This window comes from Oncorhynchus keta, chromosome 37, assembly GCF_023373465.1.
Source record: "Oncorhynchus keta strain PuntledgeMale-10-30-2019 chromosome 37, Oket_V2, whole genome shotgun sequence".
NCBI classification, from domain to species: domain Eukaryota; kingdom Metazoa; phylum Chordata; class Actinopteri; order Salmoniformes; family Salmonidae; genus Oncorhynchus; species Oncorhynchus keta.
Window position 1 is genome coordinate 15,875,570 of NC_068457.1, and position 19,028 is coordinate 15,894,597.

The window sequence follows — 19,028 nt, forward strand, 5'->3', positions numbered from 1 at the left end:
TGACACTGTTTGTGAATGAGTGTGTATGCGTGCGTGCTTATGTGCATCGAATGCATGCGCTTCTTGATAGTGGTTTGTGTCAGAATAAATTCTCCACTGCCATAGCCAACAGTGCAAACCCCTCCAACAGAGAGAGGAGTCACCAGTTAAGAGTTCTGCTGCTGCTAATTATCTGACGATAGCCACCCTGACAATTCTCCAAAAAAGGAAAAGGCGGGCGACCGCGTGTTGGTGAGATGGGGGTCAGAAAGGCCCGCTCCAAACAGGAGTTGGCTCAGATTAAAAACTGCTGTCAGCAGAGCACAGCCTGTCTCTACTACTGAACAGCACCATTCTGAAATAACCCCAACCTCCATATTGAACTGTAAATGCATGGGATCAGTTTGGACGTCAAAGGTGTCAAGTCTTTCACACTTCACATCAGGCACTGCCAGCTCAGGTGGGTTTTTCATCCAACAAAAATCTACATGAAGGGATACAGACACACCACATAAAAGGACATTATTGACAGTTTGCAATTATTTCATTCATGCCTGAAATTATACGGATTTAAAAAAAATGTGTTTACTTTAATATTGCTAATAATATTTTACAAATTGGTAAAACATGACAAAAACCATTGGTTAATTACAGACTCATTTGTAGTCTAAAATACCTCTACTTTGAATTCAATGTGGATTTCATTCTGGTGGAATTCACACAGGTTGTCTAAACACTCAAACAGTGGATCAATATGGCCATCGATCTGTGGCATTGAGACTGAGCCAGACGTGTCGAGGGGGCAAGAGATTCTCACTAACGTTCCCCAGTCTACCTCTGAGGAGCCCCCCTCCACACACACACACACACTCTCAAAATATAAATAAGTCCAACCAAACTACACCACACATATTTCAGTCTCTTTGCTCCCGAGACATTTGTGCTTTTGGAAGTTGGAATAAGCTGTTCGTTTAACTCTATGAGGACATCCATTACAGTTCTCTGAGTGAATATCAAGCCAGCTAGGCAGTCAGCTAGGCAGTCAGCTAGGCAGTCAGCTAGGCAGTCAGCTAGGCAGTCAGCTAGGCAGTCAGCTAGGCAGTCAGCGTAACATCATCACAGGTTCTCAGACTGAACTGACGCCGTCGATTCCTTTGAATAATTCATTGGGACTGAGTGATAAGATGGCTTCTGATGCAGCTCTGAGACCGAGGGGTAGATTTGGAAAAGTCCAAACTTTAAAAGAACCAGCCCGTGACTGACGGATCCATGTTTCAGACAACTCACTCGTGATATCACACCACAGGAAGAGGAAAGACACAGATACTTGCTTCATTGACAAAGAAAATATCTTTAATGTCATTAGTCATAATTTCATCTCTTATCCTCTATTTTCCCTTTTGTTTTACAATAAGTGTTTTAGTATTACATCAAATTGGTGGGGAGGAAATAAAGAAATTCTTATTTGAAGTATAATTACAATTGACAAAAAGAATATCAATCATCGCTTATTTCCATTTCACAGAGAGACCAGGTTAGTCAATTCCTCAAACAATTTCCAGACAGGTATTTTGGAAGCATCAAACTAAACAGTCAAAACCACGGCGATTACAAAACGCCTACCTCCTACTTAATATGGCATCTTGGAGGTTGGAACGTGATGGGGGGTAGCAATAAGCCAGACGGTGTCTCAGAGGAATAAGAGAGAGCAGATTTAATGTAATCATAAGGGAAGCTCATCTTTCAGGGAACAGTAATAATGAGCAATCAATAAGGGCCCTAACAGAGTTAGAGAGAGTGCCTGACAGCAGCTGTAGGCCTGTTAACAGGCAGTGTCTGCTCTCATATTACTGGGGTGGGTGCACCGTGACACACACACACACACACACACACACACACACACACACACACACACGAGCACACGTAAACACACACACCTCTGGTGACACCCACCAGCAGTGTGTCAGTCTCTATCGATCTCTGGCTTTAATCACATTCACCGTTAATGTACCCGAAAGGTGTTAGAGTGGTCTAAGCTGTACTACAGATAAACCAGTGTAAAGCGGATATTAGAAACACACTTTTCGTGTGAGCACCGTCAAACGTTTGTCCAGTATCTCACTTCAAAAAACAAGGACATTGATTTGAATGAGAACGCCTAAAGTGGCTTCGTAATGGTAAAAGTGAAAGAGTGCAATGAACCTTAACGGTGCTGAGGAGATGACATCATTAGCTTCGGTGAAAATATCTGACCCTAAATCAGTTGCTATGGGCAACGTCTACCTCCTTCCTCTGGACAACACAGTACTGCAATAAGTCTGTCATCCACTACCTTACTGTGATCACACTTTCAGAGAAGAGAAAGAGAGAGAGAGAGAGAGAGAGAGAGAGAGAGAGAGAGAGAGAGAGAGAGAGAGAGAGAGAGAGAGAGAGAGAGAATAAAGGAAAGGACCAGGTACACATTAACCCAATTACAACATGATAGCCCAGGTAGCCTAGCTCTACACATGAACCCAATTACAACATGATAGCCCAGGTAGCCTAGCTCTACACATTAGCCCAATTACAACATGATGGCCCAGGTAGCATAGCTCTACACATTAACCCAATTACAACATGATAGCCATGCTAGCCTAGCTCACACCCAATTACAAATCAAATGTTACTGTTACAAATGTTACTGTCCCTAGAAATATTTTGCAGATGTTATCGCAGGTGCAGTGAAATGCTCGTGTTTCTAGCTCCAACAGTGCAATATACGTAATAATACACACAAATCGCCAAAATAAAAATTAAGAAATAGAACGAGCAATGTCAGAGTTGAAAGTATTTTTTATTTAACCTTTATTTAACTAGGCAAGTCAGTTAAGGACACATTTTCATTTACAATGACCGCCTAGGAAGAGTGGGTTAACTGCCTTGTTCAGGGGCAGAACGACAGACTTTTATCTTGTCAGCTCAGGGATTCAATCTAGCAACCTTTCGGTTACTGGCCCAACGCTCTAAACACTAGGCTACCTGCCGCCCCGAGCTATATATAAATATATACAATGTATATAATGTTGTATATTGACCGTATGGACATCAAAGGTGTGAAATTAATATCAAAGGTGTGTACAGCAGTAGTTATATGAAATGAGCCTTGACTAGAAACAGTATATAGATATGAAATGGGTAAAACATTATGTAAACATTATTAAAGGGAGCAAGTGTTCAATGACCATGTACATTGGGCTACACGACACATGTACCTGTGTGAGCTAGGCTTGCTGGGCTAGCATGTTGTAATCCACTACATGCTGGGCTAGCATGTTGTAATCCACTATAGGTACCTGTGTGAGCTGGAGGATGGAGCAACATGCTAGCCCAGCTAGCCTTGCTCACACAGGTGTCATGTGTCATGTAATAATCTTCCCAATGTGAAATAGTTCCCGGTTAAATAATTGCACGCACATCTCTTCATGTGGATGGCTTCGCTCGTCTCTTCATGTGGATGGCTGAGCTTGTCTCTTTATGTGGATGGCTGAGCTCGTCTCTTCATGTGGATGGCTGAGCTCGTCTCTTTATGTGGATGGCTGAGCTCGTCTCTTTATGTGGATGGCTGAGCTCGTCTCTTTATGTGGATGGCTGAGCTCGTCTCTTTATGTGGATGGCTGAGCTCGTCTCTTTATGTGGATGGCTGAGCTCGTCTCTTAATGGATGGTTGAGCTCGTCTCTTTATGTGGATGGCTGAGCTCGTCTCTTTATGTGGATGGCTGAGCTCGTCTCTTTATGTGGATGGCTGAGCTCGTCTCTTTATGTGGATGGCTGAGCTCGTCTCTTCATGTGGATGTCTGAGCTTGTCTCTTTATGTGGATGGCTGAGCTCGTCTCTTCATGTGGATGGCTGAGCTCGTCTCTTCATGTGGATGGCTGAGCTCGTCTCTTTATGTGGATGGCTGAGCTAGTCTCTTAATGGATGGCTGAGCTCGTCTCTTTATGTGGATGGCTGAGCTCGTCTCTTCATGTGGATGGCTGAGCTCGTCTCTTTATGTGGATGGCTGGGCTCGTCTCTTCATGTGGATGGTTGAGCTCGTCTCTTCATGTGGATGGTTGAGCTCGTCTCTTCATGTGGATGGCTGAGCTCGTCTCTTTATGTGGATGGCTGAGCTCGTCTCTTCATGTGGATGGCTGAGCTCGTCTCTTCATGTGGATGGCTGAGCTAGTCTCTTTATGAGGATGGCTGGGCTCGTCTCTTAATGGATGGCTGAGCTCGTCTCTTTATGTGGACGGCTGGGCTCGTCTCTTAATGGATGGCTGAGCTCGTCTCTTTATGTGGATGGCTGAGCTCGTCTCTTTATATGGATGGCTGAGCTCATCTCTTTATGTGGATGGCTGAGCTCGTCTCTTTACATGGATGGCTGAGCTCGTCTCTTCATGTGGATGGCTGAGCTTGTCTCTTCATGTGGATGGCTGAGCTTGTCTCTTTATGTGGATGGCTGAGCTCGTCTCTTCATGTGGATGGTTGAGCTCGTCTCTTTATGTGGATGGCTGAGCTCGTCTCTTCATGTGGGTGGCTGAGCTCGTCTCTTTATGTGGATGGCTGAGCTCGTGTGGATGTTTCTTTCACACCCTGCCTCGACCTCGAAAAACTGTTCTGTGGGCATGTGCATTTGCTTAACACATCTGCCAATCAACGGTGGCCAGGAGTGTTGACTCTGACCAATCAGAAGCTTGTTGAGGCGTGAGTTCAGCATATAAATACCCGGACTCGCGCATCAAAGTGCTGAGGGTTGATGTGAGGAGAGATTTTTTGCGATTGCAAAGACTTGGGCACCACGTTTTCGATTGACAGTGCATATATTTGTTTGTTAGTTAGTTAGCTAGCTATACAAACAAATTAAAATGGCACACCTCTGAGAACAAGTCATCTTGACCAGTTTACAGCTAATTATGCTAGCTAGCTAAATCAAGAGCGAGGAGGTGTGAAAGAATCATCTACACAAGCTCAGCATGCAATTATTGACTGGGAACATTTCCACGCTGTGAAATGTTTTACAATATGACTCCACAATTAGAACGATTGAGAACTATTCCACCCTGGGAAAATGTGTACATGACAACCTGCAGTGAATTACAACATCCTAGATCACACAGGTACCTGTAGTGAATTGCATATAACATTTTGCAATGGGCCTTATTATAGGACAACAACCACCCAAGCCACTGCCTGTTCACACCGCTATCATCCAGAAGGCGAGGTCAGTACAGGTGCATCAAAGCTGGGACCGAGAGATTGAGAAACAGCTTCTATCTCAAGGCCATCCGACTGCTAAACAGCAATCACTAACTCAGAGAGGCTGTTGGCTACATTGAGACCCGATCACTGGACATTTTAATAAATGGATCACTGGTCACCTTAAACAATGCCCCTCTAAATAATTCCACTTAAATAATGTTTACATATATTACATTACTCATATCACATGTATATACTGTATTGAGAGCCAATCACTGGACACTTTAATAAATGGATCACTAGTCAATTTAAATAATGCCACTTTAATAATGTTTACATATATTACATTACTCATATCACATGTATATACTGTATTATATACCATCTACTGCACCTTGCCTATGCCGCTCGGCCATCACTCATCCATATACTTATATGTACATATTGTCATTTACCCCTTTAGATTTGTGTGTATTTGGTAGTTGTTGGGGAATTGTTAGATTACTTGTTAGATATTACTGCACTGTTGGAACTAGAAGCACAAGCATTTCGCTACAAACGCATTAACATCTGCTAACCATGTGTATGTGACCAATAAAATTTGATTTGATTTTTTATAGAGGTGGGGGCAATTTTGAACTGTGTATTAAATTAGCTACTCAAACACATTCCTAAATTGACTTCAGCCAAGAGAAATGAGGCTATGAGGCAGTGTCCAACATGGGGATCTCTTAAGATTACTTTTGTTTTCTATCCCACAGCACCACACATCACTGAGCCAGCCTGTGTGTGTGTGTGTGTGTGTGTGTGTGTGTGTGTGTGTGTGTGTGTGTGTGTGTGTGTGTGTGTGTGTGTGTGTGTGTGTGTGTGTGTGTGTGTGTGTGTGTGTGTGTGTGTGTGTGTGTGTGTGTGTGTGTGTGCATTAAGCCTGGGTAAACTACAGCCCTCTCTCCCTGGGGAGCACTTACTCACTCCAAGAAAGCAGAGCTGGAGGATGGAGCTAAACAAGGGTTCATTGGCCAAAATATCTCCTCTACACACACACACACACACACACACACACACACACACACACACACACACACACACACACACACACACACACACACACACACACACACACACACACACACACACACACACACACACACACTTTCCCGTAAGCAATATCCCCTGAAGCACTCATCCACTGAGAATAGCCAAACAGTGGTGGAGCGAAGAAAAGACAGAGAGAATGAATGGAAACAGAGATAAGCGAGTCTAGTAGCTGGACTAAGTCCAGGGGAGCAGGGGAACAAACCACAGCCTGCCTCTACGACCACTTCTTACTGCGTCCGTAACATGTCAACCTAATGGCATGGACATGCAGCCAATTGATTTGTAAACCAATAGGCCTGTCCCTCCTGCACATTCAGATGACTTAGTTCACCGGTTCAGCACGGAATGAATAGTCTTCTCCAACACTCACTCTGACCACAGAGATGGTACTAGGGGGGTACATGAGGGTAAAAGGGGAGGGAATATGCATATCTTTATGTTCTAGATTGCTCAGGTACATTAATCAGACATAGACGAATGCAAGTGCACATAAGTATGTAGATAGCCCATTCTATGTCAAATTAACCTCGTTTTTCTTTTCATCAAAATAATAATTTGGCTGCTAACCATATAGTAATCTATATGATGTTTAATGGAAGCTAGGGATATTTGACAGTCTGAAAGATATGTTGTGGTCCTCAATGTGAAAATGGTGGAAAACCATGACCCCAGGACTGAAGTAATGATCATCTCAGGTTATTTACAAGTGATAGAGTGTGGTTGATGATTGATGTGGCTGGACATGGATACTAAGCTCTAAATCTAATATCTATTAAATATAACCGTACAATATCTCTCCCTGACCACCGGCACAGTACAAAGGATTCAACTATAGTTGCGAGAGGTGAGAATAACTTCACATTATCCACAGTCCGAGCACATTTCACTCATGTCTGTGTTCAAGTGAATCGCCATGAAAATCCCTTTATCTACGAAGGCACTGTAGTCCATATTGGACAGTGCTGCTATTATGTTCTGTCGAGGTCCGTCTCCCCCACGCTACGCAGCCCTCTCTTTTTTCCACTAACGTCTCCACACTGACTCCTCTGTCTCACTGTTAAGTGGGGAAACATTCATTTCAAATGCTTGAAGATATGAGAGAGACTACGATTGATTTGCCTTAGGTGACCTATAAACTTACAGTATTAAGGATTCGATGTAGTCTTTGCCACGTTATTCAGGTGTGGCCTAAAAACCAAGAGATTGCCAAATCAGATATTTGGTACTGTCGTTCCACGCATGTGCGCATGCGCGAACACACAATGAAAGACCTACTTAAAGATAGCACTCAACTACTATAATCTCCTAATACACATACATTTTCCCTCGTGTTAGGATGATTTCACACCCCTGTAATCGTTCGGGGGAGGGCTGGAGAAATACGGCATTATGAGCATTGTGCCTGGGAGACCACAATGGGCATACAGATTACAGAAACAAGCTGTTTAGCAGGTAGACATCTCAGAGCTTAACTCTATATCTCAGCTAGACTATAGCAAGTCATAGGAGAGAGTCTTAATTGTGCTAACAGAACACCACATAACCATATTCATAATGATACTATTGAAATCAGACTAACTTCTGGAAAAAGTGTACTATCAGGAAAGCTACACGTTTAAGGTACAGAAGCTAACTGTTTGTCTTGTCTAGACCCTGATCTACCAAACTTATGTCTGAACCAACCCTGTATGTAATGTGCTACTAATGAACGAGCAGGCCCATCGGCAGGCAGGCGGGCAGCTCTAATTCTCCTTCACAGGCGATCATGTTGCAGCGGAGAGCCAGATCAATACCATTTGCTCGATACACGGGAGGACTGGAATCCATAAAAGCGCTTTTATTGAGTAATTAAACACCCATTACAGTCCCAGGCAGCCAAACAATACATTTGATAATCCTCTAATACGCAGATCCACAGTGGTGATTAATACCCGGGTGAATGCATGGCCAGGGTGACATAAAGGCCCTAGACTAGATGACACTATGCTAAGGGATAGCCTAGCGAGCTAATACCGTACTGTAAACAGGACTGGACTTCCTTTCCAAGGGAGCAGAGATTCTAGTGCTTACAGAACAAATGAAAGGGTGCGGTACTGTACCCAGCTAGCACAGAGCATTCCCGTAACATTCCCTAATGGTTCTCCTTTGGTTTTCCTACAACGTTCTTGGAATCAAAATGTGTTGGGCTGGGTAGTACATTCTAAAGGTTGTGTCTGTTGTTAAGAATATTCTGCTATTAGAATTATTAGTGGAGAATGCTGGGGGAAAGGTGTCTGTAGCAAATAACTGGGTTACATTGCAAAATTTATGGGAAGAGAGGGATAACTGACACTGGCACAGGACAAATATGGGTCAGTTGAAATGTTGCAGTATCACGAGCTTCAATAAAACCCATTCTGGAGAACAGTAAGTGAAACTTTTGCTTTCTTAACAATACATTGTGTATTTAATATGGTGCTTTGAAGTACAACCATAAAACTATCACCTCTAGCCGTCTCTAAAATGACAAATGTGTTCGACCCTGAGATAAATCTACAGATACCAGTTAGTGATGGGGGGGGAGGGGGGATCGATACAGTTACATATCGGGATATTATTTTTGAAGATAATTCGCATCGTACCGTTTTGACAAAACTACAATATTATTTTTGCGCTAGTTGGCTGTACCTGCACTAAAACTCCAGTATTTTCCTTTCATAGCTTGTTCTCCATCTTCGAATCGCAATACATATAGAATCGTGAGAATCACAATACATATTGTATCGACACCTAAGTATGGTGATAATATTGTACCGTGAGGTCCCTGCCAATTACCAGCCCTATCTACTACCACTTTCAAAATACTCACACCACTTTTCGTAATATTGCAACAATGATTTAATTCCATTCATACGGCCCACCGCAGTCCTTTTTGAAACTTTTTTAAGGACCCATGCTTTCTACACTTTCACAACTCGTCAAAATACGCACAATCTCACCCTTGTTGGAGAGCGTTTAGCCTTGTTGCGCCAACAATATGGCGCCTCGGTAATTCTTCTTAAATATGAATGGTCCATTTAGTCTGCTCAATGGACTCTGCTGGCAAAACCCCCCTTTTCTATCCTGACAACAATATTCAGCGCAGCGGTCTTGGCAGTTTCCCGGCCAAAGTAACAAAAGAGGAACTCGAATACGTCGCTGACGGTCTGAAAAGCATTAAGCCCTCAGTGAAATGCCTAGTTCCTGGCGAAAGCAAAGTGATTTGACAACAATGGACAAATCATACAGTGGTTTATGAGCTTTGCAGGACACAACGGCAGTCTTTATTCCAAAGCACACATTAGTAATCATGTCATTGAGACCCCCCAGGGTTCTCATTGGCCCGGAGGAGTGTGGAGAACAGGATTAATGTGTGGACCGGGTGGAGGGTGGAAGTTGGCCAAGTCTCTCAATTCAACACTCTGTCTAAATGTGATGAGGTTCTTTTGCCATACACACTCTAAGAACAGAAACACATACAAGAAGAACACACACACACACACACACACACTGATTTTTGCATGTTTTCTATCTAATAAGACTAAAACAAGCGAGTGGTGAGTTACAAGTACAAGAGGATATAGTTTCTACATGTCAAAAACAAAACCTTCTGAAAATAATGGAAGCAATTGCATCGGTTGGGTTTGAAAAACAAATCTTCCTCTTTGACCCAAAACAACTCCCACGACTGATGGGCACCCACTCTAAAGTCAATACCACGCGTGTATCTGCCTATATGGATAATGTATGAAACCAGGTTGAGGAGCTCGGAGCTGCATCTCATTACCCAGCGCATACAGTACCATCCTTAGCAGAGTCTACATCCTCAAACACAGCCAGACCCGCACCCGACACAAACACACAAAAACTGATAGAGACTCTAACACACAAATTAGCAAGCACACACAAGACAAAAACATGCTTGCATACACATTGCCACACACAGACACACACCCTTCTCCACAGGTCCCCCGCAGATCAACCTGATTATGCACACGCTTCTGCTGGACGCGCCACTTTACAAAACACTACTCTCCTCCGTCCTCGCTGTCTGTTTCTCTCCCCTCCCTCCCGGAGACAGGCCACAGGCTGCCGTGCTGGCCGTGCCGCACACACACACACATAACACACCCAGCCCAGCCACTCAAGGTCCTTTGTGCCACCCCCTGGCAGCCTGCCAAGCTGTCAGACACACACACACACACACACACAGCTCTGCGGAGAGAGGGGCTGGGTGAATGAATATGCCAGGCAGGGACTTACTTGACCGCGGCTGACAAGAGAAAGAGAGAGAGAGAGAGATTGCGCGATTCTCCAATGATCGTCTGCCTAATCAAGCTGTACACCAGCCGAGACGCACAGAGTAAGATATAGGATCAGATCACAGGCAGATGAGAGATGACTCAATTCTCTCTCTCTCTCTCTCTCTCTCTCTGCTGCTGTCTTTTTCTCTCCCCCCCAGCAGCCCTGGAACAAGCAGTCATCGTTTAATAACTGGTTCCCTCATCAGGCAAATGAACGCGAGGCCGCTTCGCATATCAACGCACCGTTTAACTCAGATGTCCATATCAATAACTTACTTAGAACCATCGAAGGTCTCATTTGAAAATACAATGTACAGGATAAGCCGTGGTCTATAGTGGATCTAACGAAGTCGAATATCCGGTAGCAGAACGTTAGCTTTAATAAGTCTTTAGCATATTTAACTTTTCCCATCATCTCGGTAGAATGTGTTAATATCCAGGAGAATCTTAGCCATGGGTAGTATGGAGAGATTGAGCAGGAGAGAAGCCACGCGGGGTGAGAAATGACTGATTAAAATTCTGGATGGGCAGTGAAAAAAGGAGGGGAAAAATCCATAGCTTCGATTTGATTAAACCTATGAAAATGCATGACATAAAAAACAGGGGAACTTCAAACACTTTGAGCACTTGCCAAGCACAGGGAAGATATTCTTTTAATTCCTGTATTCACACCAAGGTGAATTTAGCTGAACTCTGGATGAAGAAACAGTGCGATGTTCCTGAGATGTGTGCTGTCTGTCTCAGTGTTCACAGATGAGTATAATTGCATGATGGGTAAAAGTGTTTTAAACGGTGGATGGTCACTAGTGGACTGTTGTCTGACACTGCTTCTCCTTCCAGGCCCCATTCTGATCCCTTTACTTGTCTACTAATTTACTACCACAAATCTCAACACACACCTGAGCTCTCACACTTGTCTTTCTGTACCAATTACAACGTCAGAAAAAAAACTCCCCGAAACCCACTTGTAATGTTGAATGGTGGGGAAAGTATTTTACATTTTAAAAAATTAAAACAATAGATTTTACAATAATGGGGCCCACTTAAAATAGCATACTCAAAATACTAAATAGGCTAATGAATACAAAGTGCAGATTATCGTCACCATAATGAAAACATCCACACATACAAAAAAGATATCCCTCCCCTTATTACTGGGTATATGGTGGTACCTAAAGTACTGTGCCTTCAGAAAGTATTCATACCTCTTGACTTACACTGTTCCACATTCCGTTGTGTAACAGCTTGAATTCAAAATGTATTACATTTATTTATTTTTCATGTATACACAATACCCCATAATGACAAAGTGAAAACATGTTTTTAGACATTTTTTGCAAATGTATTGAAAATGAAATACATTCATGTCTGATTTACATAAGTGTTCACACCCCTGAGTCTATAATTTGTAGAAGCACCTGCAAAGATTACAGCTGTGACTCTTTCTGGTTTCGTCTCTAAGAGCTTTGCACGCCTGGATTGTGCAACATTTGCCCATTATTCTTTTAAAAATTCATTAAGCTCTGTCAAATTGGTTGTTGGTCATTGCTAGACAATAATTTGTAGCTCTTGCAATACATTTTCAAGTAGATTTAAGTCAAAACTGTAACTTGGACACTCAGGAACATCCACTGTTATCTTGGTAAGCAACTCCAGTGTAGATTTGGTCATGTGTTTTAGGTTATTGTCCTTCTGAAAGGTGAATTCTTCTCTCAATGTCTGGTGGAAAGCAGACTGAATCAGGTTTTCATCTAGGATTTTGCCTGTGCTTAGCTCAATTCTATTTATTTTTTATCCTGAAAAACTCCCCAGTCCTTAACGATTACAAGCATACCCATAACATGATACAGCCACCACTATGCTTGAAAATATGGAGAGTGGTACTCAGTAATGTGTTGTATTAACACACAAAATTAATTGCTTTGACACATTTTATGCAGCATTACTTTAGTGCCTTATTGCAAACAGGATACATGTTTTGGAATATTATTATTCTGTACATGCTTCCTTCTTTTCCCTCTGTCAGTTTGGTTAGTGTTGTTGAGTAAATACAATGTTTTTGATCCATCCTCAGTTAGGTTAGTGTTGTTGAGTAAATACAATGTTTTTGATCCATCCTCAGTTTTCTCCTATAACAGATATTAAACTCTGTAACTTTTTTCAAGTCACCTCATGGTGAAATTCCTGAGCAGTTTCCTTCCTCTCCGGCAACTGAGTTAGGAAGGACACCTGTACCTTTGTAGTGACTGGGTATATTGATACACCATCCAAGGTGTGTATCAAATGTGTGCTTGTTTTATTATGTGACTTATTAAGCACATTTTTACTCCTTATTTTTTTTACTCCTTATTTTTACTCCTTATTTACTTATTTAGACTTGCCATAGAAAGGGGGTTGAATACTTATTTACTCAAGTCATTATAGCTTTCAATTTTTTTATTAATTTGTAAAAATGTCAAAAAACATAATTCCATTTTGACATAATGGGGTATTGTGTGTGGGCCAGTGACAACAAATCTAAATTGAATTAATTTTAAATTCAGGCTGTAACACAACAAAATGTAGAAAAAGTAAAGGGGTGTGAATACTTTCTGAGGGCACTGTACTGTATATATGCTCCTAGACCAGATACAGTAACAAGTATTACTGTACTAAACCAGATACTGTACATCAGGAGGCCTCTTTCTCTCCTAAACCCCCACAAGACACAGGGCTGTCAGCACTCAGAATGATAACAGTATGATGGCAGAGGGGAAGAACAAACAGATCACCGTTCAAATGGCTCGAGGAAGGATTTAGGCGTTTGTCTTTGGGACTATCATACTTCCCAAAAGAATGCCTTTGCCCATACACTGTCAGTCAGAGGAACACCAAACACACAAAAACATCTAAACAGACAGCCAGAGCTGACAGACTGATCCAAAAGAAATGAAGGAGGAGGAAGACGAGGAGGGGGTGCAGGAGGAGAGCGAGGAGGGGCAGGCTGGATGTCAAGGATTTACGGATTGGTGGCCGTTCATCTTTGCAGCAGCAGAACGAATGCTTCCTCGTCTCACAGACAGTATAGCAACAGACAGCTGCCTCCCGTTTCCAGCGCAGTGTGCCTCTCTAACTTAGATCACTGAGAGGGTTGTCAGCACACACAGAGAGACACGCACAAAGACAACATAGCCAGCTGCCACAAGTCCAGGGACTAGTTTTTGGAGAGAGAGAGAGAGAGATAGAGAGAGAGAGAGAGAGAGAGAGAGAGAGAGAGAGAGAGAGAGAGAGAGAGAGAGAGAGAGGGAGATTTGCATGAGCCAGGCTCCCTTGGGGTCATTCCTCGCTCGCTGAAACGGGGAGAGCACAAAAGACAACACTTAACATATTTGCTAAAAGATGACAACCCTGCCTAGATCTCATTTGAAGCCGGCCTTTGTCAGGAGCTGCAGAAGAGAGAAGTCCACTGATATTTGCGAGAGAGAGAGAGAGAGAGAGAGAGAGAGAGAGAGAGAGAGAGAGAGAGAGCGTCTGACAAGTGTCTCTTTCTTTAACATTACAAGGAATCCATCTACATACATCTTCCTGAGCAGTAATTCCCCAGGGTTCAGTATATGCAAGGGAGTCATTTTGGAACGTTAATAAGAGAGAGGGCTTCTTTAATGGTAAACATTACAGACGGATAGAAACTGTCAGGCTAATTCCTGTCTTTATTCCCACAGGGAATAGTCCAGCCAGCCTTAACGCCAAACCGCTCTCTGTATTCACTCTGAGTCAGAGGGAAAATCACTAGCTAGATAAACAAAGTAATCGCGAGGAGACTGTTATATATTAGTGTCTCTGTTTGTGAAGACCGTTTTCTTGAACCCTCTCTAATATCTCTACTTTCCCCTTCATTATCTCTTTGAGCAACTATTACGGCGCTTCTGACAAAGACATAAAATGAGACAATATGTACATAATGAGGGGAATCATTGGTGCTGTCAGTTTCAGTTTCTAATATAGTAGGGATGTGTAGTGGATAGTGATCTTTAGTGTTTAGATCTTTAGTACAACATGATAATACTATGTGAGAGTGAATGCACACATGCACACACATACATCCAACACACCCACACATGCACACACATACATCCAACACACCCACACACTCCACCCCCCCACCCCCGTCCCACACACACACAACTCTCATTACATCAGCAACAGCCAGTATAAATGACACAGGGTATAAGTCACTCTCTGTGCCTGTAGCCTCCACAACTTCCCTCTCTCTATCAATTTATCAGGAGAACCACCGGGTAGAAACACCACTAAGAGACTACTCGGTGCATACCAGCTATCCATCACTACACTAAATGACGTAGAACGTCAACTTCCTTATTTAGGAAATAACCAAATTAAATCCAGTAAATATCAGTACAGATAGTTGTCCTGATTTTTTTTTTTAAGGAATAAATCGTGTTTAATGTTCACACGGGCTTTTGCCTTGACTTATGCGACAAGAGATCACTCATCTGTAGGGGCCCAAACGGAGATATTTGGATTTGCAAACAGGCTCCATGGTGTGCGTAATAGAATGGAAAACAGAATACAGATGTACTGTATAAATCAAGCAAAATACATTTGAGAATGAATCAAGCAACAGCACTATAGCAAGGGGACATTTTTACAATGCAGTGGAAATATCTTCATCTGAAACAGTCTTCATCTTCATTCCAGAGAAGTTCTTGGCTGTATTAGCCTACACTATAACAAGCTGCATTATGTGGGCTAATCAAATGAAAACTCATCTATTCTATCATTCAGCAAATATACAGTGGATTTACATTAAATTAACGAATTAGTAAAGTAAGGGGGTGGAAATGGATAATCAATCGACATATGTGACCACGAGCTGTGGTGCGTTTCAGAGAGAGAGAGAGAGAGAGAGAGAGAGAGACAGAGAGAGAGAGAGACAGAGAGAGAGAGAGAGAGAGAGAGAGAGAGAGAGAGAGAGAGAGAGAAAGAGAGAGAGAGAGAGGTAGAGAGAGAGACAGAGAGAGAGAGAGAGAGACAGAGAGAGAGAGAGAGAGAGAGAGAGAGAGAGAGAGAGAGAGAGAGAGAGACAGAGAGAGAGAGAGAGAGAGAGAGAGAGAGAGAGAGAGAGAGAGAGAGAGAGAGAGAGAGACAGAGAGAGAGAGAGAGAGAGAGAGAGAGAGGTAGAGAGAGAGAGAGAGAGAGAGAGAGAGAGAGAGAGAGAGAGAGAGAGAGAGAGAGAGAGAGAGAGAGAGAGAGAGAGAGAGAGAGAGAGAGAGAGAGAGAGAGAGAGAGAGAGAGAGAGAGAGAGAGAGAGAGAGAGAGAGAGAGAGAGAGAGAGAGAGAGAGAGAGAGAGAGAGAGACAGAGAGAGGTAGAGAGAGAGAGAGAGAGAGACAGAGAGAGAGAGAGAGAGAGAGAAGAGAGAGAGAGAGAGACAGAGAGAGAGAGAGAGACAGAGAGAGAGAGAGAGACAGAGAGAGAGAGAGAGAGAGAGAGAGAGAGAGAGAGACAGAGAGAGAGAGAGAGACAGAGAGAGAGAGACAGAGAGAGAGAGAGAGACAGAGAGAGACAGAGAGAGAGAGAGAGAGACAGAGAGAGAGAGACAGAGAGAGAGAGAGAGAGGCAGAGAGAGAGAGAGAGAGAGAGAGAGAGAGGCTAATATTAACATTCATCTCTATACTAAAGGTAAAAAACAACAAGTGAAAACAGTGACAAATGAACATGACAAATTAACAAAATGTTGATGTTGAACAAAGTAGGCTAAGTCCTTATTTGTTATTTCTCGGAACACACAGAGAAATACAAAATTAGACTTGGTGCATAACATTCTGTCTGGCCAACCTTGTGATGACTGTTCCACTACATTATCTAAAGAACAAACACTCTTTTTTGGTGACCTCAAAAAAGTTCATTCCTTGTCCCTTTTGAATCGCACACCTCACATTACAGTTTGTACGATGCATACGGATCAACGTCACAAAGCCAGTCCAGAAATGGGATACGGCCGAAATCTTCTACAATCACATATTCAGGACAAAGTGGAATTATTGTCATGCTCATTCGGGATATTTTGGTTTTGATGCAAAATATCTCAATGGTATTTTATCCATTTGAAATATGTGTCTAATAGCCTAACTAGGCTATATATTTCAGTGTTTCATGTTGATAAAGGCCTAATGGTGACAAAGATGACCTCTTAATGTGTTATTAATAGCTGCTTAAAACTGACGTTTGTCATTTCTGGTGAGGTTAATAAAAAATTACTATCTATAATTCTTATTTGTAGGGTAGGTTTATGGTACAAGAAACATTCTATTAAAACAAATGACTGATAAATGACTGATATATTGTGATTACATTACAGATTGTTTGCCACACCTGAGACTAACAAAAGCTAACCTTACAGTCTATTCTCCTAATAATTTGATTATACTCATTTACTAGTAGTGTATCCATAATAACAACGTTTGAAGATTAGTATAACACGTGCACCGCTATAGTAGTCATAATTTAAGCAGACTAATATATTCTGAATATAGCCTACATAACAAGTGGACCTGGGAGACATTCCTGTTAGCCTACTATTGCCCAAGCACAGCGTGTGAAAGGGGTTCTGGGTGCAGCAATTCAGAAAACATATCGGCGTCATAGTGATGTGCATTCAAAACCAGCACAGACAGACAGACGTCAAGGGTCCGTTTGCATTCACGGCGACCATCTGATGCGAGGCATATTCCATTAGGTATACTACAGTAATCATTTGTTTTCCGAGAGTGGCAACAATTCGGCCAAGATGGAGTATGATGCAAAATCATTTTGATATTTTAATCGTTTTAACTTGGACACAAGCCTGAGGATGATAGACCTAATAGCGTGGAAAAATCAACATGTAGGCCTACCTTGCTAAACTCTCACAAAACAATGTACACGCATGCAACATATCTCATCGTACATCAATAATATTTCCTGACATTGTTTTAAAGAAACTGACACAAAACGCATGCTTGAAAACAAGCACGGTCAAAACAACCACAATTTAATACATAACAACAACAGTTCATCAAATGAAAGATTAGGAAAAAAATAACCTACCATAGACGCTGCTGCTACTGATCATGTCTCGCTGCGAATAACGGGGAAGAAGAGGGGAGAGCATTGGAATTGGAATTTGGACGAGGAGGAATTCCAAAGGTTGTTTTACATAAGAAGCAATACTCTCCACTCTCACATTTCAGTTTAACGTGAGTCCTTCTAGTCAGGGCTACTCAATACTCATCTAACCTACATGCATACTATTACAGGGAAAGTGGACCCTGGCAGCAAAACGCTGTTGGATAGCACTGTAGAGAGAGGGGGGCAATTCATATGATGGTGCACCCACTTGGTTCACACCAGATCATTTGCGCATTGATTACTGTTATTATGTTATCGAGAAAGTTACATGTGGTGAATTCGCTCTCGCCTAATAAAAATACACAAGCTCTAGCATAGGCTACTCTCGTGCTTTAACAATAGATAGGGTGTCATAAGGACTGTGATATTGCATCCGCTCATGCGAACGATAAGATGCATATGGATGGATACTTGTTGTAATCACCGTGTGCATGTATAAAAGTTGGCTACTTTGAAACAATTCAAATCAACCCCCCCATGCACTGTCATTCGAACCGAGCAATAGCCCTTGGATCGCCTAAATTAGAACACAACATACCCATGCGGTTTTAAACGCCACTAATCCAAAACGCAAATGCGCTACTTTACAATTCTAAAACGAACAAACTCGTTGATAAATGATTTGCAAAACCACTAAAACTTGTTTTTAACTGTGAATGCTTAAATCCCGTTAAATCCATTGCGTCTCGGAGGGTGGTGGTGTCTTTACGGATAAAGCGCTTGGGTTCCTTGCTAAGGCAAGACTCGCCTAATATCGGCTACTTTAATTGCGGAAACTAGTTCTGCAAAGGCTTACCTGTATGTGCGACAGGTCGACCTCTGGGGTTAGAGCAACATCGATCCACGGTAGAGCTTGCTGATGAATGAGTGTGCGGTGGGTTAAGCGAGGCTGCCTGCGATTTAAAACCATTCCAAGTTAGCGCAGGCAACACTGACCACAGCCACTGCCATGTTGGAATTTCAAACCCTAAAACAGCTGCTTCGGAGACTGACCAGTATGCCTTGCATTGCGCATGCGTCTAGCTGCAAAGACCAGAAATTCAAAGTCCCGCGTAAAGGGGTAATTATGCAAGGTTATTATCTTGTTATACCAATAGACATCGAGGCGGCATTGTATTGGGAAATAAGCAGAAGCTCGTGATTGTGTTCAAGTAAAAGCTACAGTAGACTATTGTAGGCTATGAGATTGGATCTGTCTAAGCAGATACTTTTAATCTATGTCTAATTTATAATAGCGTGCTGA

The 19,028-nt window shown here is 42.4% G+C and overlaps 1 protein-coding gene across 1 annotated transcript in view; it reads right to left on the reverse strand.

Annotated features, from left to right (window-relative positions):
• Positions 1-18,742, reverse strand: part of LOC118375846 (fidgetin-like) — a 39,105-nt gene extending 20,363 nt beyond the window's left edge. Inside the window, exons 1-2 of the mRNA XM_052499258.1 lie at positions 18,582-18,742; positions 17,705-17,735 (exon numbers count right to left, since the gene is read on the reverse strand). Coding sequence (XP_052355218.1) covers positions 17,705-17,735; positions 18,582-18,695 — 145 coding nt within the window. The 5' untranslated portion in view covers positions 18,696-18,742. The remainder of the gene's footprint in view (positions 1-17,704; positions 17,736-18,581) is intronic.
• Positions 18,743-19,028: the final 286 nt, after the last annotated feature.